A 27,566-nucleotide genomic window follows, 5' to 3' on the forward strand; every position below is an offset into this window, starting at 1 on the left:
AAACCGTCTGCCGTGTTTTGTATGCGATGAAGCGAAAACAGACATCGGTTGCGACGCAGTATGCAATAAGCCTTATGCTTTTGGATTAGTTTTGCGATCCCCGGACCGATCGAATCGCACAGACGACCGCCTTGAGAAACATCGTAGAAAGTAACAGCCCGTGGATGCGCTTGCACGAGGATAATCAAGGACGGAAGCTAAGCACCAGCGAGTGGTACGACAATATGAGTGACGATGATCGGGACATTGACATAGAGAGCGATGTAAGTAGTACCGGGCTTTGGGCCTTTGCTTCATTCATCTCTAAACAGAAGCAACGGGATTGCATTGCTTTGCGCTAATGGATAATTGTATGTTATTTTTTGTTATTGCTGATGCCTCCGTGAGCAGGATGGCGATGATTCGGATAACACAAAATCTCAATCCCGTTCCGGCGCTGGGAGTCAATTTTACTCGCAGGTAAACAAACATGAACAGGATTATGGCCTGTTTCAATCGTTGAACCGGAGGAACGTACAATTTGACAGCTCACTGTTCGTAATTACAGGCCGAAAAACGTGCTCATCACAATGCCCTTGAACGAAAACGGCGTGATCACATCAAGGACAGCTTCACCGCGCTGCGAGACTCCGTACCATCGCTCCAGGGCGAAAAGGTATGATCGAATTTGTGTACATTTTCGTTTGTGTTTAAACCTCCGTACGAAATGCCCTCTAACATGCTCCCCCGGATGCATCTCATGTTTTAGGCAAGCCGCGCGCAGATACTGAAAAAAGCGGCCGAGTACATCCAGTTCATGCGAAGAAAGAACAACTCACACCAGCACGATATCGACGATCTCCGAAGGCAAAACAATAAGCTTGAAACGGAAAGTAAGTTGTGCAAATTTGCAAACCACAAGAAAGCAATGCTGCATCGCCCTGTGCGGTTGGTTTAGCAATTAATATTAATGTCCTGTACGTTGGCACTCTCAGTTCATCCATATTGACACATTCGCAATGTAGACGTTTATGCTTCCTTTACCAACAAGTCCGCACAACGGTGGCAGACACACGTGCTAGTACTAATGTAAAATTTATAATCCATATTTGTGTGTGTTCGTTTTCCATCAAAAACAGTTCGTGACTTGGAACAGGCCCGGGCATCCGGTAAATATGGTGACGGAGCTGATTTGGGTGGCGGATTCCAGGACGGATCACGCGGTTCTGACAGCTCCGATATAGACGAGGTACCCAAAAATAACAACGGGTTGGGTGCACGGAGAAACAAAAAGATGAAAACGAATGCCAACTATTAGAGAGCGCACACCCGTCCTGGACGAGTGGACGGCTTTAGTTTAACTTTCACTTTTTTTCTTCTCTTATTTCTAACGATGCGAACACGTTACATTGCGTGTGGTAGCTTTTAGCATTTTTGTAAGGCGCATATTATTTTAAGGGGTCCTCGAAAGATTTACTCGTTCTTTCGTATATTTAGTTTGCCCTATCTACCAGATACGATTGTGTTAAATTTTGTCGATTGTTTTAAATTTCAAACAAGAAATGATCAGTGATTGAAGAATTCGATATATCAAACACGTATCGACTAGCTAACCCATATTCAGAAGGAACAGTGTACTGGCAATCCAACCTGTAACAGCAAAAGAGAAATGCATGTTTTAATGACTATCCGTGAGGTATAGGGAACAGAAAGAAGTGTACAAATTGATTGTTCTATGCCTAGCAGTAAGTCTTCTATTTTGAGTTCCGACATAATTATATACAGCTCATGTACGTAAACTGATCATTGCTGTTTATTGCGCCCGATCGAATGAAGACAAATAAACTAATATTTAGCATTTCTGTAAAAAATAGTATAATGTTAAACAAATCACTAGTTTTGTAAACTGTAATGTAATGGCAAGCATGTTCCGAGACAATGTTAGCGCATCTTGTATCTTCCCACGGGTGTGCACCATTGTCGTGTTTCCAACGACTAACGTCCGGCGAAATATTTCTTGTGTAAATAATAGTCCAGTAGATTGTTGAACCGGCGATTCATCAGCTCTTTTCGTTTGACTTCACTGGACACAGTTCGGAACGTTCAATGGGACGTACCAATTAACGATTCTCAGTGGTAGAGCTGCAGTGAGCGAACGTTGATTGAGTTGCATGTGCTTTCGTCTTTATTGATTGTTTCTTCTATCAGAGGTGCTTTATAATTTCCCGGATGCGATCATCATATAACATTGAATGGTGCGAAAAAGAGATATAAACTTTCATCAAAAGTCCAGTTTAAATCAGGAAGATATGGGGCTAAGGCTACCTACCGTGCAGTAAAGTCTTTTGTGCACATTCTTGTTGGTACCAGAGTGAAGCTATTTTTTTATCTTTGATAAGACCAGACGAGTGGAGACTGCCACATATTGGAGCATATTGACGGTCGCCTTAACGGTTTTATGACGAGTGCCGTAAAGCGTGGAAAATTACTTCCCCATACGCAATGCTGCATGTAGCATCCAGCAGAATGGGGCTACGAATGGGAGCAGCAGGATGGACAAACACGTTTGAGACTGTTTGAGGATGGTATCTAAATAGCGTACACGACTCGGGACTGGGTGCGAGTCAGTTCCGAGCAGGCGAACAACGCGAACGCGCTTCCGAATTTTAAAGTGTTTTCCAGTGTTTCTTAATTGCGTTGCTGAGATCACTTCGTTGGTGTTTGTAGTGATTGTAAACAGTGAGCAATTAAATTATGTCATAAGTAAATGTGCTAAGTTTCTGAAGAAAAGTTGAAATATTACTTGCGATGCAGTATATAACAGCATAGCTCTACGGACTAAATGGACATGCACAGATCGTGTGATTTAACGATCACTTAGCATGATCGTCACTTTACACTCTACAAGTGTGCGAACAGTGACTCCTACTAACTGATATCTTAAATTACGTTCTAGTCAATAGCGCACGGTGTTAATTAGTTTTGCGTATTCGTTGATCTGTGTACTGTCGTACTGGATTTGCTTGTCTAAATCGGGGTGCAGTTTGTCTAGTTGATGGAGCCTGAGCAGCTTTTTACAGCGCGCAGCAGCGTACCGGAGTTGCAACATAGGAAAGTATCTAAGGTTCGTGGTGCTGACATAAACTATGGTATCGACGACAATCCACCATGGTACTTTTGCATCATGATGGCATTACAGGTACGTACTGTACAGAACAGCTGATCTTGCATAACTGATTCTTATAGATCAGTAAGCCTGTAGTAAGAGGGCGAGTGTTGTCAATAATTTTAGGTTTGTGGTAGCAACGCCGCTCTTCACACGCCAGGACCGGACTGTTAATTCTGTTCGCTGTTGAAAAGCACTATTCCATTTTGTCCAGTTTTGTGGGGCAGGTATCGTTGGTTGTTGAGGCAAGGAAATGAATCGTGCACCGCATGTGAAGAGCGTGTTTGACCAATTACTCGTTTGTTAGCTTTGCGTAACTCGTAATCGATTTGATTGGTAGCAATACAAATATTAGTCGATTCATTGATTACGTTGTCCGCAATAGAAAAATGAGTAAATGAGCTCTTCTCAAGCGGTCTTTTTCTGTACTGTTCGTTGGAACTACTGTTCGTTGGTAACAGCTAACAGCAGGTAAGCAGCTAACCTGCTAACAGCTTCAGAATTCTTTTTAGTTGTGCCACAATCTCCGGAAATCTTGATGCTACCATGTCTGGATTTCCCGCACTTTGTGTAGTTAAGAAAAGAGGAAGGATCCAGATAAGATTTAGTACCGCTCACTGGCGTGTGAAAATCAACACCGTGCTACCAACAATTCTACAGTCTACTCCGATGGAAACTACCGTAGAAGACTACTTTTTTCCTTCCGTTTTAAACACGATCGATACAATCCGCTATCTCGTTAACAGCACTACCTTACGATGATCGGTGCGATCGTTTCGATACCCTTCATTCTAACGCCAGCGCTCTGCATGAGCGATGAGGATCCTGCCCGAGGTACCATCATATCCACCATGATCTTCGTCACCGGGTTGATCACATATCTGCAAGCGACCTGGGGCTGCCGGTTACCCATCGTACAGGGTGGTACCATCTCCTTTCTCGTGCCCACACTCGCCATCCTCAATTTGCCACAGTGGAAGTGTCCACCGGTGGAGGTGATGGACGCGATGACGGAATCGGACCGCACGGAGCTTTGGCAGGTGCGAATGCGTGAACTATCCGGTGCGATTGCCGTGGCAGCACTGTCACAGGTAGTGCTCGGTTTCAGCGGGCTGGTGGGAAAGGTGTTGCGTATCGTGACGCCGTTGACGATCGTACCGACGGTGGCACTCGTGGGCATAACGCTCTTCCGGCACGCTAGCGAAACAGCTTCCAAACAGTGGGGCATAGCCGTCGGTACCACCGCCATGTTGACGCTGTTCTCCCAGGTTATGTCCGACGTGCAGTTCCCCGGCGTAGCATACCGGAAGGGCCACGGATTACGATTGATCTGGTTCCCGCTGTTCAAACTGTTTCCCGTACTGCTTACGATCGCCATCATGTGGACGGTGTGCGGCGTGCTGACGGTCACCGGAGTCTTCCCCGAAGGTCATCCCGCCCGCACGGATGTCCGATTGCGGGTACTGGAAGATGCGGAATGGTTCCGTGTACCGTACCCGGGCCAGTTTGGACTACCGACCGTATCGCTGGCCGGTGTGTTGGGAATGTTGGCCGGCGTGATTGCCTGCACGGTAGAATCGATCAGTTACTATCCGACAATTTCACAGATGTGTGCGGCTCCACCACCGCCCTTGCACGCCATCAACCGGGGTATTGGGATCGAAGGGCTCGGCACGGTGTTGGCCGGACTGTGGGGTTCCGGCAATGGGACGAACACGTTCGGGGAGAATGTTGGAGCAATCGGTGTCACGAAGGTGGGCAGCCGACGGGTAATACAGTGGGCCGCCCTTATCATGGTATTGCAGGGTGTGCTAAACAAGTTCGGTGCCGCCTTCATCATGATACCGGACCCGATAGTCGGCGGCATCTTCTGCGTCATGTTTGGCATGATCACAGCGTTCGGGTTGGCGGCATTACAGTACGTAGATCTGCGTTCGGCACGCAACCTGTACATACTCGGCGTCTCGTTCTTCTTTCCGCTCGTCCTTTGCCTGTGGCTGCAGGAACATCCGGGTGCGATACGGACCGGAAATGAAACGGTCGATTCCACGCTGTCGGTGTTGCTCGGTACCACTATACTCGTCGGCGGTGTGCTCGGCTGCACGCTGGATAATCTTATTCCCGGCACGCCGGAGGAACGTGGACTTGTGGCTTGGTCGAAAGAAATGGCCCTGGAAATGATACCGAGTGGGGACCGCATGGATGCGGGCGGCGTAGAGTTCGAGCAGAACACGTTCGATTTCCCTTACGGCATGCGGCTGATGAGGCGGTAAGTGATAGTGGAAAGTTTTTATGAAAAGGTACTTACAGTTCACTCTTTTTCTTACAGCTGGAAATGGACGCGTCACGTACCGTTTCTACCCACCTACAGAATGAAGCTTTGATTCTAGTGTTTTGCGTAATGAATCTTTTGAGAAGAGTCATTCATATGAATCTATAGCGAGGAGTCATTCATATGAATTTGTAGTGAGGAGTCTTTCATGTGAATCTGTAGTGAGGAGTCATTCATATGAATCTGTAGCGAGAAGTCATTCAAATAAGTTGTCGGTTCTCAAAAGATTCATGAATCCTCATAGATTCATGTATCTTTCGGGAAGCCTAATTTAATATTTTTCAATGTTTTTCAATTGAATTTTTAGAATGGAGATTCAGATTCGTTCACTCAGTTCAATAATTCATTCAGATTCATGAATCTGAATCAGATTCACGCAACACTATTGTATTATTATATACTGCTGGACGTTGTTCGTGCTGACTGGCTTAGTAACCAGACTTTCCTGGTACGTAGATGACACCGCTGTCATTAGTAGGCGTGGCCTATTCTTCGATACTTAATGATTATGTCATAGCGAGATTTGACAGCTCGAGCGAAGCAGTAGCAATGCACGCAAATATTCACAATACGACAACAAGTAAATTAAAAGCATTAGCAGGTCATCAATCCAACACACCCAACGCGCATTATTCCGTCGATCTAGTTTATTGATAATTTCACAATACTGCTACCGTTCAATAGCATACCAGTATGATGGCAACTAACGTTTGCATTAACCTGATTTATCCTTTAACCCAAAACGAACCCACCCGGGTCACAGGATACGCCATTTTGTTCCTATCCGTGAGAAACGATGAAATATTGCTAGTCTTGTTTTTATAGTATGGTGTAATGTTTGGCATCCAATCCTATTTTGCTAAAAAAAAAACCAATTGTCTACTGCCTCCCTCGGCATTTGGGGACGAATCGTGTTGGTAATTATTGCTGATATTTTCCTTTAAATGAAACAACTTTTTGGGTTGGAACAACCTAATTACCACTACCACAGTCTAACCACGCTCAGGTGCGTTCCCGTCCCCGGTAACGGCATCATGCTGCTTTTGATTTAGCGTAGGCTCACTGTATATGTTCATCAAACAATCGTTTCTTCCTCGCCGTGTTACGCAACTTTTAGTGGAGTGGCCTTTTTTTTCTTGGCGAGCAAAACGCGAGACTCCATCGGCCGGAAGTGGACACATCATTCGCCGTAAATCACAGTATATTTCCAAACACATTGCTTCAATAAAAACCGAATAACTCGTTGCCTGTCTGCTTACTTTATCCGTTTATTGATTGATATTGCCGTTCCTTAAATTCCTTCAGGCTGATGTGATGTCTCCGGCTTGCTCGACTTACGGAACGTGAACTCATTCTCCCCCACCGTACGTAGTTATTTAAATTACATTTCTTGTTGTGTTGGACGACTTTACATAAAATTGTAAAAAATAGTATCTAACAACGTTTCCTTTCCGCACCTTCCCAATTGGTTTGTCCCGCTCTTTCCTACCCGCACTGCGTCTTTGTGACGCTTGAAGAATTGCCGTTATTTGATTTAATTGCTAAAATTCACTAAAAAGAAACCGTGATGCCCCAAAAGAAAAACGAGCCACTCGATTGATGCTGGTGTCATCGAAAGCAATCTTCCCCGATCCGGGCTTTATCATTCCCGTTTGCCCATTCATGCACCCAACAGTTGACGGCACATAAAATAACAGTTGCAAAATTTCATACTCAGTTCTTGGAACTTTGGATTTTTGGGGTTTTAGCCACAGGTTTGATAAACCTTTACCTTTTCCTAAACAACTCTGCGAGTGTGCTGGTTCGATTCGACTGTCAAATTTCCTCAGAAAAGAAAGGCACCGGAATAAGGATATATTTTAAAACTGAAAAAAAAATCCTTGAAAGGATAGTGAAAAAACACTACCAAGACTATCTGTTTGCGTAATTGAATTCCCTAAACTGATGGTGACAGGATCGTGACACAAGATGATCACCACCCTTCCCGGTGGTGATGTGCAGAGTCTCTGAAACCGAACTGGACTTCTCTTTTGTTTTGTGGTGCGTGTGTGTGTGTGTGAGTAATGTATTTTTAGAGCCTATTGGATGATTTGTTGGGCTTATTGTAACGTAAGAAAGGATACGCCTACTATACGGTGAAAATAGGAAAGGTAGCCAGCATGATCGATACTCCATGGAGACGCATGGTGATCGTATGGTTTCCACCATTTTGTTATCCTTTCTTCTGAGGCTTCTGTGTGTGTGTGTGTGTGGTGCCGGTGGGGATATTATATGGTTACCGCTTTGGTGAGGATTTGTGCCCTTCTTTTCCGCAACTAGTATGATGACATTGTTCTTGCGCTTACGTGTTTGATGGCGCGCCCGTCCCAATAAGGACACACGGGGCTGGTAAAGAAGGGGACGTGGGTCAGATAAAAAACACCGTTTAAAATACACGTTAAAAATTCGTTCAGTGATCACACTTCGTACGATAACTCACTCTTGCACCTTGTTCTCTTTCGCTTTTTCGCTGTCTCCTTCCCGGAATTTATCCGTTTTTTTCCCATAACACACCTTACTTGCAATGAATAAATTATGATTTGGCGATTATTGTTTTGGCATTCCATTATCCCTTCTGTTTGAGTGTGTGTGTGTGTGAGCGTGTATTTTTGGCCTAAATGCAAATTTGTCTAGTCTATTACGTTCATCTAAAGTAACCAGTTGGGTTTATCGCTGTATACTTTGCTTGCCGTTACGGTTTGTGTGCGATATGACACCATCTTCACATTGACAGTTCACATTGACACAAAGATTTACTACTTGGATGTACTAAGAAACGGAAAATGAGCGGGTTTTTTGTTGACATGTGATCGACAGTGACGACAGTGGCACGTTCACTAACGTGAAGCCAAGCCTTTTTGCAGTCTACGCATTGTCCGTTGATTTGGACGTGGACGAGGTCCGAGTGCGATAATTTCTGTAATAAACGGGATGCAAAAGAGCGGAAATTCAGCATCAGATTCATATGCTGCTCTTTGTATCGCTTGCGAAACAGACGACCGGGGTGTTCGGGGTTCTCTGCGGATTGGTTTCTTGCCCTATCAGTCTACCCTTACCTAAAAGACCCAGCTGTGGAAGAGGAGGAAAAGCAAAATGGAGGGAAGCGCTAGCAGGAGGATATATCTTACACCTGACCGGAGACTCAGGATAGCTTCAGGCTCATCATAAAGCTTCGATAGAGAGTGGACCGATGGGGGGTTGGGCTGGCGGATGTGCTTCACCATCGGGCGTTGGTAGGATGGTGGTGGACAGTATCCGAGGAACCGCCGGTTGTGGTTGTAACCCGGAGCAAGAGGGAATAGAGTCGGCTTTTGATTAGTTGCAGTGCTTTGCTAGGATGGTGTTGGCGGTTAAAGAAGTAAGCATAATACGTTCTCACTATTTTTGGTTATTCATAAATAAAACAGAGGAGAGTCCACCGAACAAGTTGTACGAGACGTGCACGAGACATGTTGTAGTACAGGTGTTAAGAGATGGTCACATGATGGAGATCAGTGGCGAAGATTAGGAACTCTTGGAACATCAGTACCACTAGATGTGGACACGTTCTGTAGATTATTATTGCAACTAGTACGAATAGGTTAAGTTAGACGATAGTAGCCGACTTCTAGTTTTAAGGAGTAAACTACTCTGCAGGTTTAATTTTGGGGTTTACTAAACACTTTACAGATGAGACACGAGGTTCTAAGGTTATAGATATAGAAGTTATAGGCAAGTAGATTTGCTGACAATTGTATGTACGAGAAGCAAAAGAATAGATCCTAATAAATAAGTGACACTTGGAAGGTGATCTCCAATGCTGCAGGTAGTGGGAACTGACTGGAACTAGTATATTGACTGTAGTCTTGTTAGTATCTGAGTGGTAGAGTTTGACAAGAAGAACAAAACTGATAGAACAGACTTTAGACCCCAGATGTATCGCATGATAATTATTCCAAATGGACATCAAACAATCTGCAACTAGTGACTCCACATCTCTTCAGGTCGCACTTACTTGGTTAGTGTGCCACTATCGTATCGGCCGCTGTAACGTCCCGCCTCACGTAACGCCGTTGGAGTGAGCAGCGAACTACTCCTGGTCTCGTACGGACGAATGGTGCGCGATGCCGTGCTGCTGCTGTTACTGCCACCGAAGCCATAGTTCTCCGACGCGGACAGTGTGTTGGAGGAGGAGGAAGAGGCCGTGGTTGCCAGATTTCCGTGGCTCCCCGAGCCATCCCGATGGTCCTTGAGCAGATCTAGCGCAATCGATGAAGAGGATGAAGCGATATTAGACGACCCGTACCCGCCGGCCACGAATGAGGAGCGACGTCTCGGTGTGTACGTTCCGTACGCTGACGGCACGGCAGTACTTTCGTAGTAGGTGTTGCGTGTATATTTGTGATTGCTGGTGTTGGGACTGTTGTTGTTGATGAGATTGTTGTAGTTAAGACCGTCGGTCAGTGGATCATCGTCGGTGGATAGGAGCCGCGATCCGGTACGTGAAAGCGACGCTCCTAGCGACGGTTGCTGACGATGGTGATGGTGGTGGTGGAAGTGTGGTGCTTGGTGATGTTGATAGTCAGCGGATGCGGATGCCAGCGGAACTACATCCAGGCTACTGTTGCGCAGTCGTGCAGCGCTTCGGTTCGCCTTGGTGAGGTTCACCATCGTCGCGTACCCGCGATGGGGATGCTCGGTACGACCGAGCGTAGCGTAACCGGTTGTGTCGTACTTACCGACTCCGCTGAAGGACGATTCTTTGTTCGGGCGCAGAATGTAGGAAGAGGAACCACCGCGCGACAGTGACTTCTCGCGCACCGTGCCGGGACCGGCACCGCCCGTGGCACTACCGTAGTACCCGTAACTGTTGCTGCCGGTAGTGTCCTTCATGTGGCCCATCCCCGCGGTACTGCCGCTCCCAGCGAGCCCACCCAGATTGCTGGCCGAGGCCCGTTTGGCCGGTTTCTTCGTGTCGTTGAAGCGTGTGTAGTAGCTCTTGCGCCGGATACGCTCGATGACGCTTTCCGCGTCCGGATCTACTGGGGAGACAGAGTGCAGTGGTGGGTTGGAGGTTAGTAGTCGCACCGAGGAATGACGCCGGGACGCGGACGACGAGGGCGCCGGCGACACGGAGGAGGAGTTCAGCGGACGACCTCCCCCAGTGCCGCTGCCGGGCCCGTTCAGCTCGTCCGAGCACATCGACCAGCTGTCGAAGTACAGCTCGCGTTCCTCCGATGGCGAGAGGAACGTGCTGGACGAGTTGTCGTCGTACGGGCTACTACGTGAACCAGAGGAGTAGTTGGTAATGCTATCGTACGACGGTGTCAGTGTGCTGTAGTGATGGGAAGGATTGTTGTTGTTGATGTTGTTGTTGTTCATGCTGTTATATCCGCCCGGCGAAGTTGCCGTCCCTGATGCCGCCATTTCACCGGGCAGCGGAGGCGGATAGCTGTAGTTGTTATTGCCACCAGCAGGTGCCGCCGGTGTGGTGCTGCTAGTAGTGTTTGTGGTGCCGTTTGCAGTGTTGTGACTGGATGGGATCTTAGTGCAAGCGCTTAAACTAGTTTTGCTAGGGTTGCTGATGTAGTTGTTGTTACTATGGTGATGGAGTAGTTGCTGTGTCGGTATGTTACTGAGATGCATGCTGTTGGCCTGCTGCAGGCGCTTCAACTTTTCCGTCGCCGAGTGAACGGCCTGCTCGAGATCGATTGTCAGGGCACGGGCGCGGCCCCTCCGGTCCGTGTCTTGCGGTGGAGGGCGTTGCACACCGTTGGAGCCACTACCCGTCTCGGTGGCAGTTTGCGCATTCGCCCCACCGCCAAACCCGTCCGATATGACCTTCTGGCTACGACCTCCGACGTGTACTCCGTTGATGGCACCACCATTGCTCTGGGCTGCGGTGGTGCTACTACTGCTACTGCTGCCTCCGGTGGCGCTGTTACCCGATTCGCAACCGGGACAGCCATACTTGACCGGTATCTGCGATTGGCACGCACCGGAAATCACCCTAAACTTACGCTGCTCGTAATCACCACCGTCCACACCGTTCGCTAGCAGTGTGTCTATCGGATGCTGAAGTGGCAGGACGGTGTCACTTCTTGCCCCACCGTACATCTTTTTGCGCGACTGTGCTGGGCCCGGTAGCGGTGAGTCGGTGTTCCGCCCACGACCAAACTCTACCGGAACGGGCTGCATCAGATCGGGCATCGGGTCCGCCGTCCGGCCGCTCACCATGATGTGGCTAGAGGACTTGGTATTAAGAAGACGGTGGTGAGCGTTATTGCGTGAATCTTTTTCAATTTTTTTGAATAGCCCCAGTACCTTGGTGACGCCACAGCGATTGAATGTGCCCGGCATCTCTTCCACACTGACGGCACGCTTGATCAACTTCGATTCGGTCAACTCTGGCAGCTTGGGTCCCGTGGACAACTCGCGCAGATTCCTTATTACCGTGTCGATGCGCGATTTGCGTCCCGTTGCTGTGCTCGCCGACTTCGCGATCGGTTCATCGGCAGATCCCTTATCGTCGAGCGATTGACTAGCCTTGGCGATCGTTTTGCCTGTCTTCTTTTTATCCTTCTTCAGAGTAGCTTGTTCCGTTGGTTTTCCCATCAGTACGTCCGGTGTCACACCCTCAACGACCTGAGCCGACCCAGGAACCATAGCAGGGACAGCCGTATCTGGCAGGGAATCGGTGGATTTTACTGCATTTGTTGTTCCCGGAGTGCCTGCTGATGCTGCTGCTGCCGCTACAGCCGCAGCTGCTTTCTTCTCTTTGCTACTTCTGCTAGTGTCACGGAACTTTTCAAACCTCTGCCCAATGCTAGCCAGGAAGCCTTGCTTTGGTTTCTTTTCGGGTGATTTGGATTTTTCCTTTGCTGCTTGCTTTTCCGCCGTCGAGTCCACGGTTCCGCCCAATGTCTGCAAACCAGGCTGCTCTTTGATCGTAACCGTTTTACTCGACGACTCTTTGGTAACTTTTACCGGTCCTCCGTCAACGGGCATGGTGGTAGTGGTAACAACAACCTTCCCGCTGGAGTCAGTTGTCTTGGTGACCTTTTTCACGATTCGAATGACTTTCTTCACCTTCTTCGGTGGACTTGTGGCGGATGTTGCCGGAGGTGCCCCATTGGCGATGGAATCTGACACCGGAGTTGCAGGAGTGCCGTTGGTAGGTTCGTCTTTTGTAACTAGTTTTTGAGTAGCGGCATCTAGGGATTCGGTTTCGCTGGTGGCTGGTGATTTCAGCAGTTTCAGTTCCTTCGGTGGAGTTAGTTTGGACGATGGGAAACTTTTCGGACGAGCTATTTTACTGACCGCGCTGGGAGCACTGTTGCTGCCAGTGCCATTACTGACAGCGATCGTAGACGCAGCCGCACTCGTTTGTATCTCCGCCGAAGGTTCTTTAGCGATAGGAGCAGCAATTTTCCCGTTCGGTTCTAGCTCTATGTCACCGGCTACGGACAATTTAGCGCCATCTTGTACAGTCTCTTTGTAGGGATAGGATTTTGGGCGCATGAGCTTCGATTCTTTTTTGATGGTGGCGTTCGCCAAGATCGCACCCGTACCTTCTTTAACGTCCGTTGAAGCTGAGTCCGGCTTTTTAACCTTCTTCACAACTGTTACTGTGGGTGGAGTTGCATCCGCAACGTCACCCGACGAGACTGTTTTGTCTGTTGCGGCGCTGTCAGTACTTGCCGCAACCTTCTTCACCACCTTTACCTTTTTAACCTTTACGATCTTTTTCACCGGTTGTGCTGCAGCTCCAGATGTTGCAGGTGCCGCCGTAGAACCTTCTTTAACCTCGGTTGTGCTAGCAGCAGTTGTCTGCGCGGTGTTGTCTCCTTGCACTCCTTCGCACTCAGTGCATCCGGCCAGTTGACATTCAGCCGTCACCGTTTGCACTGCGGCATCTTCATCTCCTCGCAGCAGTTTCGACAACTGATTCCCTGCGGCCAGGGAGGTCATGCTGGTAAGATCTTGGAGCTGTTCCTGCAACATCGACAGAGTCTCGGCCGGTGTTCGATACTGTGGTTCCGACTGTTTTCCACCTTCATCGAGGATTTCGCGCGTTCGGGAAACGCTACGCCTAGAACGATCGCGATCACCGATCGGAGCCATTTCATCGTCCGGCTTGCCGTACTTCTCCAGAAAATAGCTCAACCGATCGGTGATCGTATCGTTCGCAAGCTTTTCCCGCCGCTGCTGTCTACCGGTAGCGCCTTCGCGCAGCGTAACCCCACCGGAAGCGTACGGGGATGAGCCCCGGTCCGATGAATCGTCCTTTTCGACCACAGCCATCTCTTTCGGTGTGTCGAAAAAGTCTGGTCGAAGAAAACGGGACAATCGTTTGGCCGGGTTCGGGACGGTCGGTTCACCCGCTACCGTACTGCTGGTGTAACGTAGTGGTGTTGTCGCTGCTGTAGTGCTTGTAGTGAGGGACGACCCGGCAACGCCCAGTGCACGTGTACCCGGGGAGAGTGTTGTGTGTGGTGAGAGCGGCTTCCGCTTGTTGTCGTACTCGCGCACAAACGCAGACATACCGGATGAATCACCCCCACTGTGGACCGCTGGAATGCTCGTACCGTACGGGGCGTACTTTTCGTACAGTGGCGCCGCTGTTTGGTAGGCTGGCGGGGGCGAAAGAATGTCCCGCGGTTGACTTCCTCCTCGGCGCCGTAGCTCACTGCCGCCTGCGGTGCTCCACCCATTGCCCGCGGCACCATACTCGGCCGTGGCGTCCAGTGATCGATTGCCGGAACTGTTGCTGTAGCTTCGACGATACAGGCGCTGGTTTGCTGCAGCTCCTGCTGCGGACGTTCCAGCACCGCCGTTCTGCATCGACAGGGTGCGGGAGAGCTTTCGCGCCTGTTGCGGTGGAAGCTGTGCCAGCAGCTGCTCCTGCACACGCTGGGACAGCGCGGGCGTAATGCTGGACAGCGTTTCCAGATCGCGCTTGGACAATCGTAGCTGGGAGAGATCGAGATCGCGCAAATCCAGGTTTTCCTCCATCAACCCACTGTCCGCCGTAGTTGGCGCAGTCGTCGCTATGTCTGGTTCGCCGGAATTACCCCGTGCGGACGGCGGATGTCGATAGCCGTTCCCATTGCTGGTACTGAGCGTGCTAGATACGCTGCTCTCGTCGTCATTACCGCCACCAACTGCGCCACTGCTGGGCGCACTGGACGTGCTGCCGTCCCGACCGCTGTCGCTGCTACCGACGCCGTTGCCGTACGCGGCCAAGGATGCCAGATCCTTGTAGAAGGAGGAGGTGGAGTTGGGGGCATGGTTAGATGCGGGTTGATGATAGCTATATCTATTGTTATAACTACTACGAATGCTGTTGCTGCTGCTGTTTGGTGGCACTGGTGGCGGTTGCTGATGATGGTGATGGTAGTGGTTTTGGTTGCTGTTGTTATTACTATTCGTTACATGATTACTTTGTGTTCTGAGTCTAGCGCCTGGAAGAGATGGAAGTAGTGTGTGGTGAACATAGGAATAGTGGGGGGTGGGGGGGGGGGGGGGGGGGTAGGGGGTTGAGGGGAATATGTGAAGGAAGGGAAGTGGGGGAAAACACCGGTTCGGAATTTTATTGACCAGAATAACGAGCATCGGTGAGTTAAGAAAGAGAGAAAAGAGAAGAGAGAGAGAGAAAGAGAGAGAAAAGAGAAAGAAAAAACGAATACAGTTCGGCACGTACGGGAGGTACATTTTTGTTGTTGTTTTGCAATAGCCAGAAGTGTTTTTTTTTTGTTTTAAAATCCATAATTTGAACGAATTCGTTTGTGTCGGTGTTATGTTTAGTACACGTACAATGAAAGAGATTTGGAGCGCAGGTTCAAATTTTGTCTCACCACAGCAGCAACCTGATGGGAAGGGCCATGTGTTCTACGTTCTGAATGCGACCAAACGGACCACCAGTGTTGATGGAAGAGGAAGGAAAAGGCAGAACAGGTGCGGGAGCTAGTACGGAATGTCAGTTAATGAAGAACATAACGTTGAAGATGGTACAGCGCGTCATGATGGTGGGAAAAGGTGTGATAAGAGATATCGGTACCGGCTCTACGGTGCCTGCAGACCCCTGGATACGGTGCATACGTACCTTATCTTTGTGATTGCGTCGACAACTTCCACCGTACACCGTTTCGGTTATCACCGGTCTGGGGTATTGTATAACGCTTAACCATGCTTAATCAACAACAAAACACGTGCCGATTGTGTACGGATACTAAGCAGCAAACTAACGAACTAACACACTCCAAACGTGAACAAAACATGCAGATAACAAAGGTTAGACGAGGGTCAATATCGTAACGATACAAGTAGCAGAATATAACATTGCGTTGTTTGGGTCATTCGATTTAAAATGGTGCGTGCCTTTGGAAAAGATTTAAAAACTTGTAGCCATGTTCGGTTTATTCTTTATTTATTCCTCATCAGATTGTCTTGTATAGATGCTAACGTAAATGATGCAATAATTTAATGCTTCTCTTCTACAATCGCAGTTCTATGTTTTATTTCTTTTTTTCCATTTTCACACAGGCATAGTGGAAAATAAGCAATATCTTTTCCATATGTTTTTTTTTATAAATTTTATTTTTTACTACAATATAAAGCGAACAATCGATAACGAATGGCAAGCTAGTTAGCGCATGCTGCTATATTTTTTTTATTGCAATCAACACGATTTACTAATGGTTTTATTTCCCCGTTTTTTTCGGTTTTGGTTTTTGATGGTGAGGTTTTTTACTATTGCAATTTGCTTATTTAAGTGTATTACGTGGCCTCCTTAAATATGGTTAAAGTTGTGCCTGGAACAAGTAAACTGCTATAGAATCATTAAAAGATTATAAAGAGCAATCAGCAGCTTTGAAGAACTCACCGGTTGATTGCATACTGGTTGAATCCCGAATATATATTCTGAATTTCCATGAAAATTTCAAGATTCATGAATCGTCAATGAATCATAATCAGGAGGAATCATAAACCTTTTAAGGTCCATCCTGTGAGGAATCTTTGAGGACGCATGACTCTTTGAATATTCAAAAATATGTCGAGAGTTGAGCCATGATTCTACACTGATGTTTCATGTGAATGATTCTTCTTTGAAGATTCAACACTCGAGTACAGTACGCAACTCAAGACACAATTCGACCATATTTTATTGAGGCGAGTAATACACTTTGTTTTGAATTGGTAGTAGAAGCGCAGCGTTTTTCATAGAATTTTCAGTTTTAGAACATAAATTGTTCGAGTAAGAGTATGTAAAAGATTCATATTTATGTATTGAAAGAAAGAAGAGTAGTGTGAAGTGGTGCGGCATGCAAAGCAACAGTAGCAGAATTTTAAATTCTGAGGTTCAGTTTTGGTTTTTCTTTTCCTATTGTCAATTCGCATTTGGTGCAGCCATTTCACAGTTTGGTACCATTTGGTACGTCTAGTGTGTTGTAAAGGTAAATATGCCAGCAGATAACTGTTCGTTTGTAAACTACACCATTTTAAGATTCAACTACTACTCGTTGGCTTTTGGTAAGTTATGATAGTAGTTTCGTCAGCTTTGTTAGTGCGGCAAAAAGGCATCAAATAGGTACATAAGTTAAGTATGTGTGCTAGTGTTTTGCTACAATTCACTTTCTCTCACTCTCTCTCTCTCTCTATTTACTTCACGCCTATTAGCATTATGTTTCGAAATACGTTCTCTAATTGTTTTCCTTCCAGTTTGTCAAACAATTGGTTTTGGTTCTCTTTGTGATAATTGATCCTTGTTCTTCCTGGGCTGCACTGCTGTTGTTGATAATAGCGCTTCACTTGTTGTTGTTGTTGTTGTTTGTAGTGTTGGAAGTAGTCGTACTTGTTGAAGTAGTACTAGTAGTAGCTAGGTTTGTCGGCGAAGTAGTGACTGTGTGTGAACTACTACTCGCACCGGATTTGGGAACATGAGATAACGTAACGCGGAAACCCACTGCAATCACATAAAAAAAAGAATAACACGCAACCATGAGCATGGGATGGATAGTAGTTGTGGTAGTAGTGAGTAGAACAAAAAAAAAACAGAATACGGAATCGTAAGTGAAACGCGTTCTTTTACTACGGCGCACAGCAGTGTTTGCAACGGAAAACAATACACCAAACTTAGAAATGAAGTTCATAGAACGGAACATTGTTGTAACATGAACATGTGGAGTTGTGACGCCATGCTCTCGTAGGAGTATGATGGAATGGTGAACATAAAGGGTAGGTAGGTGTTGTTATAATGAAAACATAAATTGCAAGAACGCACACGTGTTGCCAAGGATATTACTTTCTTTTTCGTTGTGTTTAGCAGCAAGGTTTCTGCGTTTTTGTATGACATTAAAATGAGAAATGTTAAGCTACGTGTTTACTTTTAGCACAGTTACCATACGTTTGCCAGTTTGGTTTTTCACTTGTATGATATTCGTTCGTACGGTAGGTCTTTGTCTGGTTCTGTCGCATTGTCAGTCGGAATGTTTCCCGCTTAAATAATTTGTTTGTTGCAAGCGAACTACTGGCAGGTGGAAATGGAGTTTGATTATTTAATTTTTTAAATTACAAATTAGTTACAATTGCACGTAAATGTCGCCGAATTGTGTGCTACAAATGCCAAACAACTAGCAGCAGTTAGCAGCAGCAGTACTAGCATAATCGTCTTTTCCCCTATCCTTACTATCAAAAACCAAAACTTTGCAGATTTTAGCTTAACATATTTTTGCTTCAACCAGCCAACGATTGAAGATTGCGAAATGCGTTGATGAAATCGTGTGAAATGCCAAGATACATAAACTGACGCTACTAAAGCACACTAAACCACACACATACATAAATATACACACACACAAATACACATAAATAATTTGACAGATGGTTAAAGTTTGACAGAATAGTATATTCGGATTTTAGGTGATGGGATTTTGTTGATTTTTTTTTCGGAAAGGTTCGGTGCACATGTAATCAAAAATATTCCTTTAGTTAACCTCTCATTCTCAGCGTAGGGTAGGATAGTTTTAAGGGTAAGGGCATCGTATATCCTTTACTTATGTATTTTTGTCTGCAAACTTTAACCACCGTCCTTAGGCTGCGTTGGCTGCATTATGAACGCTAGTAAAATGTAAAAGAACAATGTTTCCACCACAACCGATCGATGTGTAGCCTGATGCTAATAATGCAATTTACATATTGAGATTGAAATGCACTTCTTTTCATAACGAAACTAGCTTTCTATTCGTAAGCGTAAACGGAGCACAAAAGGATCACTATTGGAGCGTGAGAGGAACACTAAACAAATATTTTAGATTGACAGTTGGCAAACGGAAGAAATAGAGCAGAGAAGTCAAACTTTGGGAATGGAACGAGCTAGCGTGGAAGGAACATTTTTGTGGTAACTAACTAACGTATAGCAATAATAAGAGTCGTAACATAAGAACTTTTTTTTTATTAAAGAAACATCATTACTTTATTTAATTTGACAGTAAGCATCATTCCGTTCGTATCAATTTCTGTACTTGATCTGTACAACTTATAGTGTTCTATCTCATTATTCATCAGCACCCTGTTTTTTCCTTGTTCTGTTTTGCTTTCACATCTCGCTACTCTGCTTTGCAATGATATTTTGTTTGGTTTTGTCTTCATATGTTCATATGAATGGGATTTATTTTCTCTTTTGTATTTATTTCACTAGCTTTCCATTACCGATTGGGAGTTTGGAACATTTTTCTTTTCCATTTTGTCTTGTGTTCAGTTCAGTGAATGCGTAGAAAAACGAGTTGAAAGTAATTTAAAAAAAAAACACACAACCATAGTACAAAATATTCAAAAAACAAAACAAGAAACACTTCTACGATACTACAACCATCAATCCAGAAACAACAATATGGAATACCACCCCGGTTCTATCGTAAAAGGTGTTGCGCCAAATGTTCATTGATTACCGTCGGCAAAGGCAGGGAAAGAGTTGCAGCTTTTGCTTGTTATCCATTTAAAATTGTTATTTTTGGTGATGTTTTGTTTCGCTTTGTCTTGTGTATGCGGTGAAGTAGTTAATAGTAGTTTTTAATAATAGCAACAACAACAAAAGTAAACGGTAGCGACCGTTTTTGGTGATTCGAAGTGTAATAATTATGGGAGAAAAAAATATCTACCTTTCGATCATGTTCGATCAGTCGACAATAGTCATGAACTGTGTTTTATCAAATTTAAACTTAAGAAGAAACGTCAACAGTCATTAAGCTAGGAGCGCGGGAAAACCGGTTAATTCTTAAACGCTTTAAAAAAGGAACACGTAATATAAGCGATCACACACACATTTTTAACTCTGCAGATGGATGGATGATTTTTTTTTATATTCTATTGCTTCTAGTCACCCTCCTTTCGGTTTTGCTTATTTCATTCGCGTTTGTTTCTACTTTATCTTTATATCGCTATCTCTCTATTTTTTTGTTGAAATCTTCACAAAAGAGGCTTTACAATGCAAATCCTACACAAAACAAATGAATCCTCTTTTTTTTACGTAAGGGGATTGAGATAATGTAAGCAAAACTAAAACCGAAAAATCACAAACACAAATCTCTTAAAAGGCTATTTAAGAAAAATAAACTAGCAATGTAAAGTAATTGAAAAATAGATCAGGCTGCTGTTTGTGTTGACCGCATTCGTCGTGTGTGCGTGTTTTTCTCTTCCTCAACAGACTACAATTGCCCGATCTGATTTCCGCCATCAAACCGGTCAGCGTTAAAGTAAATATCTAAAACGATTCTTCGCTTCTTGCGATCGGAGACAGTTAGCAGTTGTGCAAAAAGTTTTGGTGCAAAACGTAGGGGCAAAAAACGCGTAAGGTTTAATATAAAAGTAAAGTAAACAATAGAAAAAAAGGCAATCAAAAACCGTGTTTGATAAGTAGTGATATGTGAACGAACGATCGAATACGAAAACAAAAAAAAGTACTATTACTAAGTGAACGAATGGCGGGAGGAACTCCGTGAAATGATAAACTCGGAACCTCGAAGAAGTTGAACGAAAACAATTGAAAACTAGCGATAGGTAGCAATTGTAAAAACGTATGTCTAATGACACCTACTTAAAAAAGCTACGATATTCACCTCTTGGAAGTGTCGCTCCGCTACGCGAAAACATTGAATCGATGTCCGTGCTCAAGTCTCGCGACATGCTGTGGCGCCAGGCATTGGCCGCATTGCCACCCTCGGTCAGGTTCCTGTTTTTTGGTGTTGGTGCCGGGAAGAAGGAAAATGTACGCCAGATTAGTGAAATATGAACGATCTAGGTATGGCGCACAATCATTTTCACTGACATAGGGGTGCCGTATGTAAACATTTATTCGAAGATGGCATTAAATGAGAGAATGATTTCAAATTCTATTGTACGCTTTAATTCTTTGCGAAGTTAAAGACAACCGGAAGACGAATGTGTTGCATTTTAACACAACTTTACAGCACAGAGATCTTAGTTAAACGTACAACAGGTAACATAACCACAAACCTTTGTATTACTTTTATGTACTCTGTTTAGAGGCATTTATGCTATGACAGTTTAAAAGAATAATCTTCACTTGCTACAAAACCCTTCCACATTACTACTACATTACTACTGATCGTCTTCAGTCGAACGAGAGTACGAACAAATGAACTACAGCACAGACACGTACCTTCCGAAGGGATCCTGATGATGCCAGAACGGTGCCTGTGTTTGGCGCAGATTGTTCATGAAGCGTGACGCCGGGAACCTCGAAGAGTTAACGTCGTTCACATTCAAACGATTGGTCAGTGCACGTACCTGGAGCAAAAAAAAAAAAACGTCGACAATTAGAAATTTCCCACACTGGTAGTAGTTATCTGCAATACATACCCGAGACAGAAGCGTGGAGAAGAGATTTTCCGCGGTCAGTATTTCGAAACCATCGTCATCGTCCTCTTCGCCCGAACTGGCCGATTCGTTCGGGTCTGCCGTACCACGTTTCGATGGTCGTGTGCTCCTGTGTGGTAAGTGAGGATATTGTTTCGATCGTAAACGAATTCGTTTGGAACGCCTTAAATATAATTCCGTTCTCACCTGAGGCGATGCATCATGTGGAATTTAGGTTCCTCGGAATCGCTCTCACGTCCCAGCGAGGTATGTCTGTTCAGTCGTGGGAAGGACGTTACGTCACCCGCCTCGCCGTCATTCTCAGCCAGCAGGGAGCTGTACCAAATACGTGAGATTGGTATGTTTAGTTGTGATTACTCTTGGACATCAACATTAGTGATGGGTAGTACTACTTCAAACGAAGGGAAATTAATCTAACTCTGGAAATCTTAGGAGTCTATTCAGGATCAGATCCGAATCAACTTCACATTCTGAATCAAGTCTGAACTTCAGATTAACTTGGCATTCTGAACCAACTCTAAACTCCAGATCAACTTCGAGCTCCGGATTTACCCAAATTTCTGAAATAATTCTGAACTTTGAAAAAACTGCGGATCAATTTCCAGATCAAATCCACGTATGTCAACTCTTTAATAGTTCGGAGTTATTGAGAGCCCTCGGGAGTAGTTCTGAACTGTACGGAATTAGAGAAATCTACGGAGCAGTGGAATTGATTTAAAGTATATTCTAGTGGCGAAGTCTTCAAGGATTTCCCAACACACTACATTCAACGAACACCGCTACTTACCCTAGACGACGCGGTCTGCCAAGGCGCGGTTTCATACCGAACCCGGCAGCACCGGATACACCGGAAGACGCATTCGATTCGGACGGTTCCAAACTGTTGGCGCGTGGCGTCACAATACCACCACCCTCGACAGCGATCGGTATAATGTACTCCCGTGGGCTCTTCTTGATCGGCATCGTGGTGCTACCGCTGGTACTAACCGTACCGGACATCATGCCGGAAGCGTTCGTCGATATCGGACCCTGCGAGATGGTGTTGTCCGAGTCGTTTGACTCGTTCGTTGACTGGCGCGACAGCGAACCCCTGTGACCTGTCTGTGAACCCACCGGGGATGGACCGTAAGCACCGGCACCGTACGCACCGGATGCCGTTCGCTGATATGTGGGTGGTTTTTGCGGTCCGGCAAAGGGCCCTGCTTGCTCTTTGCCCTGCGGTTCCAGGCTGTTTGCCCGATGGTGCAGATGCTGCTGATGTTGATGGGCCATCGGTGCGAAGGCGGGCGGATGATCGCGCCCGATAGGTGCGCTGCGTAGATCCGGCATCTGGTGCTGAATCTCCGTCGAGAAGCGCATCGGTGCGAAGGCAGGTTGGGGCGGTGGTTGTTGCATACGTTGCTGGTCCACCTAAAAACGTAACAAGAATGAAGTTAGACGTGAATCGAATACGAATGTTCTACATCTGTTTACCTTCATTTGCGGATCTCCTTGTAGTTCCAGCGGCTTGGATAACTTTCGCCGTGGAAGCGTTGCCGATTTGAGTGTGATTTCCGCGTGCGACGTTTTCGTTTCATCCTTCGGTGGCGTTGGGATACTTCCGATGGATACCTCTGCGAATAAGAATTGGCAAAACACCCATTTGAAATTTGAAAGGCTTCAGACACGCCAACGGCGCACAGTTACGTACTTCTCGGGATGGACATAGTGTCACAGCGTGGTTCAGGCGTTTCCGAACCCATCCGGTACGGTTTGTTGATACCAAGCGTACCGGTGGTCGAACGTCCGTTCGCACCGAACGGCATCGGTGGTTTGCGTAGCCGCCCGATCGGTATCGCATTGCCGATGATCTCGCGAGCGTTCTTCAACTTGCGCTCCCGTTCGTTGTCCTCCACCATCGAGACGCTCTCGGTGCGGGCACACAGCAGATCGATCGAGGTCGGCGTTGACGGTGCGCTCGGGTCAGTCGTTTTCACCCGATTCAGCATCGCAATCGAGTTCTCCATCGAGCGGCGGGCATCCTCGAGCGAAAAACTGCCGACCGAACTTTTCGAATCGCTTTCCTTCACCTCATCGTCCGATTTGGTCGCCGCAGACAGCTCATCGTACACTTGCTGCTGCTGGAAGCCTGCCAAATTCTTCGCCGAACCGGCGAATGCGGGCGGCGTTCCCGGTGTGGAGGCGCACTCCTCCTGCTGGTCCTGCTCGTACGAATCGGATCGTTTCCGTTGGTCCAGCGTGGCCGTCTGTGGGGCCGGCGGTTTTGTGAAGGTGGACGAGGTGTTCAGACCAGTCTTGCGTTCAAACTCTTTCTTGTAGTTGCCTACGGTCGGTACGCCACCGCCCGGTAACACAAACTTCTTGAACTTGTCACCGTTGCCCGCCTGCTGGTTTAAGTTCTGGAACTTTTCGGCCGTCTCGAGGATGCGTGACTTGCGCCGTTCGGCTGTCCGTGCCAGACTTTCGTCCGGTAAGCTGTTCTTCCGCTCGACACTGCTAGCAGAGCGGTGCGTAGTGCCCGACGGTTGATTTTCATCGCCACCCTTTCGCGAGTTAACCTCGTTGATAGCGGACGTGAGATCGGTTGTTTTGTTCTTGCCGAAAATCTTCCTCACGGCAGGTATGGCCGTCGTCGGTACGATCGGTTTCTGCTCCGTATCGCCCTTTTCCAGCTTCTCCAGCTTCGCTCGCACGCCCGATACGGTTTTGGGTGGTGTTTCCGGTGTTGAAGGCACGGAAGCAGCCCCATTACCGGCTGCCACCGGTTCCGATTGTCCCTTTCCGACAGTGCCACTATTCTCGACAGATGGCGCTTGCGGTTGGGCCGCCGCTTCCAGGAGCAGTTCGTCACACATATTTTCTAGATTTTGCAAATCTTCCAACACTTCCTGTGCTTGTAATTTGTTTGGCTCGCCCGACTTGGTCGACGGTTCGGTGGGTTTATCTTCCTGAGTGGATTGTTCCTTAGGTTCGGCCGCGCTTTGCTGCTCCTGCTCCGACGGCTTTGCCGCCGCGGCCAACTCCTCCACGTCCATGTCTTCCGGTATGCGCGGCTGTGCCGGTGATGGTGGGTCCGCTTTGTCCTTCTTCTTAACCGCACCGGTCGCGTTTTCGGTAGACACTGTCGTTTCAAGTTTGCGCTTCGTCTGCGCCGGACTGCCAGCGGCCGCTTCGGCCGGTGTGATGGTGCGCGTTGGCGATGGCATCAACGCCGCCTCACCACCGGCCGCCACCATGTCGAGAATTCGCCGCTCCGCCTCAGTACCACCCATGTCGACGATTGAACCCATCGAGTGGCTACGCTGGATACGATCCTTTGCCTTGGCGTCCTCCTGCCCGTTACCCACCAGCAGCTGATCGGCCGTTACCGAGGGTGGTGCGAGCGATAGTAACACATCCAACCGGACGGGCGTCTGGTTGGCAAGCTCTTCGGCCAGGTCCAGGCACGATTCCTCGTAGCCTTCGTTCACCCACCAGTGGTTGCATATCTGCTCGACGTTGGCACGGTGCGAGGGACACACGGTTAGCATCTCGCGTATGAGCGGCGAAGCGCGGGAAGGTTTCTTCGGCTCGAAGTAATCGCCCTGGCTGATCTGTTTCACCAACCGCTTGAAGTTGGCTCCATCGAACGGCATGGCGCCGTAGACTAGCGTGTAGAGCAGCACACCCAACGACCAACAGTCCACCTCGGGACCTAGGTAGGGCGTACCCTTGACGATTTCGGGCGATGCGTACAGCGGCGAACCGCAGAACGTGGCCAACAGCCGCTGTTCGTCGAACACGTTCGAGAGCCCGAAGTCGGCAATCTTCGCATTACCGTTCTCGTCCAGCAGAATGTTCTCGAGCTTCAGATCGCGATGGCAAATTTTGTGCTTGTGACAGTAGTAGATGGCGGTCGATACCTGGCGAAAGATGCGGCGTGCTTCCTCCTCCGCTAGCACCTTCCGTTCGGACAGATAATCGTACAGCTCGCCACCGGCCGCAAACTCCATGACTAGTACCATTTTTTCACGGTTTTCAAATACTGCGCACGAAACAAAATGGAAAGAAAGTGCATTTATTAAAACGTATGCATCGAATGTAAGTGGTGAAGGACGAGGGCAAGTAGCAGAGGGCAGTTAATTCTGATAAATCTTTTGAGAAGAGTCGTTTTTATGAAACTATGAATTGAAGAATAAATCGTCATAACAGGATTCATAAATTTTCAACGAATCATGAATTACAGAATATTTATATTCCGCTAAACTTCCACATTCCTAGGAAATGCAACCTGATGGTGGAACAATGTGATGTTTTCTTATTGAAAAGTGTTCCAGTTTATAATACTAATATCTATAGAGAAGCTTCATAATATATGATTTCTTTATAATTCAATGAAAAGATTTTAAAGGTTTAATTTATTATTTATTATTATTATAGTCAGATTCACCAAACACTAGACAAGACCTTTATCATTTGGCGAATCTTTCCATTTTCATTACGTTTAAAAACCTACCGCACGAAAAATCCACCGCCAAACAATGTTTTAATCAAACTAAAGCCTTACATAACATTCCAAATGAATTGCGCGACGATGAAACATCCCCAAATTCCGACCAAGCTCTCGTTATCTCTACTAATCACACATAGGCCGATCCGTGGCTTTCGGCTAGCACCGTACCGACGAAGCCTGATGAAATTAATTCTATTTTCCCTCTCCCATAATTTGGCACAAGGCTGCCGGGCTTATGCGTTATGCCATCGCGCGCTCACCTGGTGACTATAATATCGAGCAGCAGCAAGGAACAAAAAAAAAGAAATCTTCCCCGTCACCACTGGACGGTGCGGTGGAGGCGCACGGTCGCTTGTACCAACGTACCTTCGTAAATGTGTATTATGTTGGGATGCTGGACGGAGCTCATAATCTGTACCTCGCGCCGTATCCGAATGAGATCAGCTTCCGTTTCTATTTTGCTCTTCTTGATCGTCTTGATGGCCACCTCCTGGCCGGTTTCCTTGTTGATACCGAGCTGCACCTTGCCGTAGGTGCCCTGGCCGAGCTTTTTTATTATGTCAAATCTGTAGAAAGCGGGACGAATAGAACAACGATTCGGGGAATTAGTTTCCAAGTCAGCGAAGCGTTTCGGTCAACCTGTTTTTTTTTTTGTTGTACATGGTTGGCGCTATAAAACTCTGTGCTCATACTAACCTTTGACGAAGTTTTTTCCTATGATTGTTCATCTTCACCGCACCGGTATTCTCTATGCCGCTCATGATGTTCTCTATCGTTGCCTTCTGTGGAGGGAACTGTTGCGGCGACGGAGGCATCGCCTCGCCGCCTTCCACCTGCTCGCCTATCACCATTTTGTGTATGCTATGCCACTATTTTGTTACTAATCTCTAGATCACACGTCCACCCACCCCACTAGTACAGATCACACACACACACACGCTTGGTCGCACGCATACGCACATTCAAACACGCGGCACACGCGGAAGCAGGAAGCGCACAAAGTTTGGGTTTTTTTCCTAGTTTTGCGGGTTCTATATTGTACAGGTTTGTCTAGTAGGTCAACAAGGGACGTGTTTTTGTGTGGGGCCTGTTGGAGGAACCGTCCCGGGTTTACCGCCGTAATTGTTGTGGTATTGTGGTTTGACGTAGGCTTCCCTTAAATTGAAACTTTCACCCGAGATTTTCGGCGGCGGTGAAACACTGCAGCGTATGTTTTCTGTTGCATAAATACACGCGCATCCACCGCAAACACACACACACACGGAAATGGACGCTTAGTTTAGGAGACAAAAAAAAGAAACTACTGTACAAAACTCCCGTTTACCGCGGGCAACTTTAACCTAGCACTAAAATCTGAAAGTGAATTAAAAAGGGAAATTCATTAGACATAAAGAAAAACACTCGATGAGATTGATTTATTCAACGGGGACGTACAATCGAGCAGTTTGTTATTTCGGTTTTATCACATAAGTTAATTAAAGTAATTGTCCTTTTTAATGTTAAAGTTCATTGCAGTCCTCCATAGAACATTTCCAATCAATGTCCAGTAATCACTTGTTGTATTTAAAACTGTCCACATTATTTTATTTATATTAAAATTCAACACTCCACTTCAATAACAGTTTTTCATTTAAGTTTTTAATTCCTTTTTTTTACACTAACAGCCAAGAACTGTGCTGTTC

The 27,566-nt window shown here is 46.6% G+C and overlaps 3 protein-coding genes across 3 annotated transcripts; 2 read left to right on the forward strand and 1 right to left on the reverse strand.

The window, feature by feature from the left end:
* The first annotated feature begins 164 nt into the window (after window positions 1–164).
* LOC128719898 (protein max) lies at window positions 165–1,297 on the forward strand. Its single transcript, XM_053813537.1, has 5 exons — window positions 165–263; window positions 391–459; window positions 548–655; window positions 749–872; window positions 1,119–1,297. The coding sequence occupies exons 1-5, from the start codon at window positions 165–167 to the stop codon at window positions 1,295–1,297; spliced, it is 579 nt and encodes a 192-aa protein (XP_053669512.1).
* Window positions 1,298–3,034: 1,737 nt separating this feature from the next.
* On the forward strand, window positions 3,035–5,529 carry LOC128709728 (solute carrier family 23 member 2). The gene is made up of 3 exons (XM_053804737.1): window positions 3,035–3,178; window positions 3,892–5,414; window positions 5,475–5,529. The coding sequence occupies exons 1-3, from the start codon at window positions 3,035–3,037 to the stop codon at window positions 5,527–5,529; spliced, it is 1,722 nt and encodes a 573-aa protein (XP_053660712.1).
* Window positions 5,530–8,733: 3,204 nt separating this feature from the next.
* LOC128709620 (uncharacterized) lies at window positions 8,734–26,735 on the reverse strand. Its single transcript, XM_053804625.1, has 12 exons — window positions 26,581–26,735; window positions 26,251–26,450; window positions 23,083–25,416; window positions 22,866–23,005; window positions 22,180–22,802; window positions 21,579–21,707; window positions 21,375–21,501; window positions 21,175–21,302; window positions 20,612–20,724; window positions 14,042–14,959; window positions 9,511–10,534; window positions 8,734–8,848 (listed from the first exon to the last, which is right to left on the reverse strand). Exons 1-12 carry the CDS (start codon window positions 26,733–26,735, stop codon window positions 8,734–8,736), a joined length of 6,006 nt encoding a protein of 2,001 aa, XP_053660600.1.
* Window positions 26,736–27,566: the final 831 nt, after the last annotated feature.

Source organism: Anopheles marshallii, chromosome 2, assembly GCF_943734725.1.
Source record: "Anopheles marshallii chromosome 2, idAnoMarsDA_429_01, whole genome shotgun sequence".
Classification (NCBI taxonomy): Eukaryota; Metazoa; Arthropoda; class Insecta; order Diptera; family Culicidae; genus Anopheles; species Anopheles marshallii.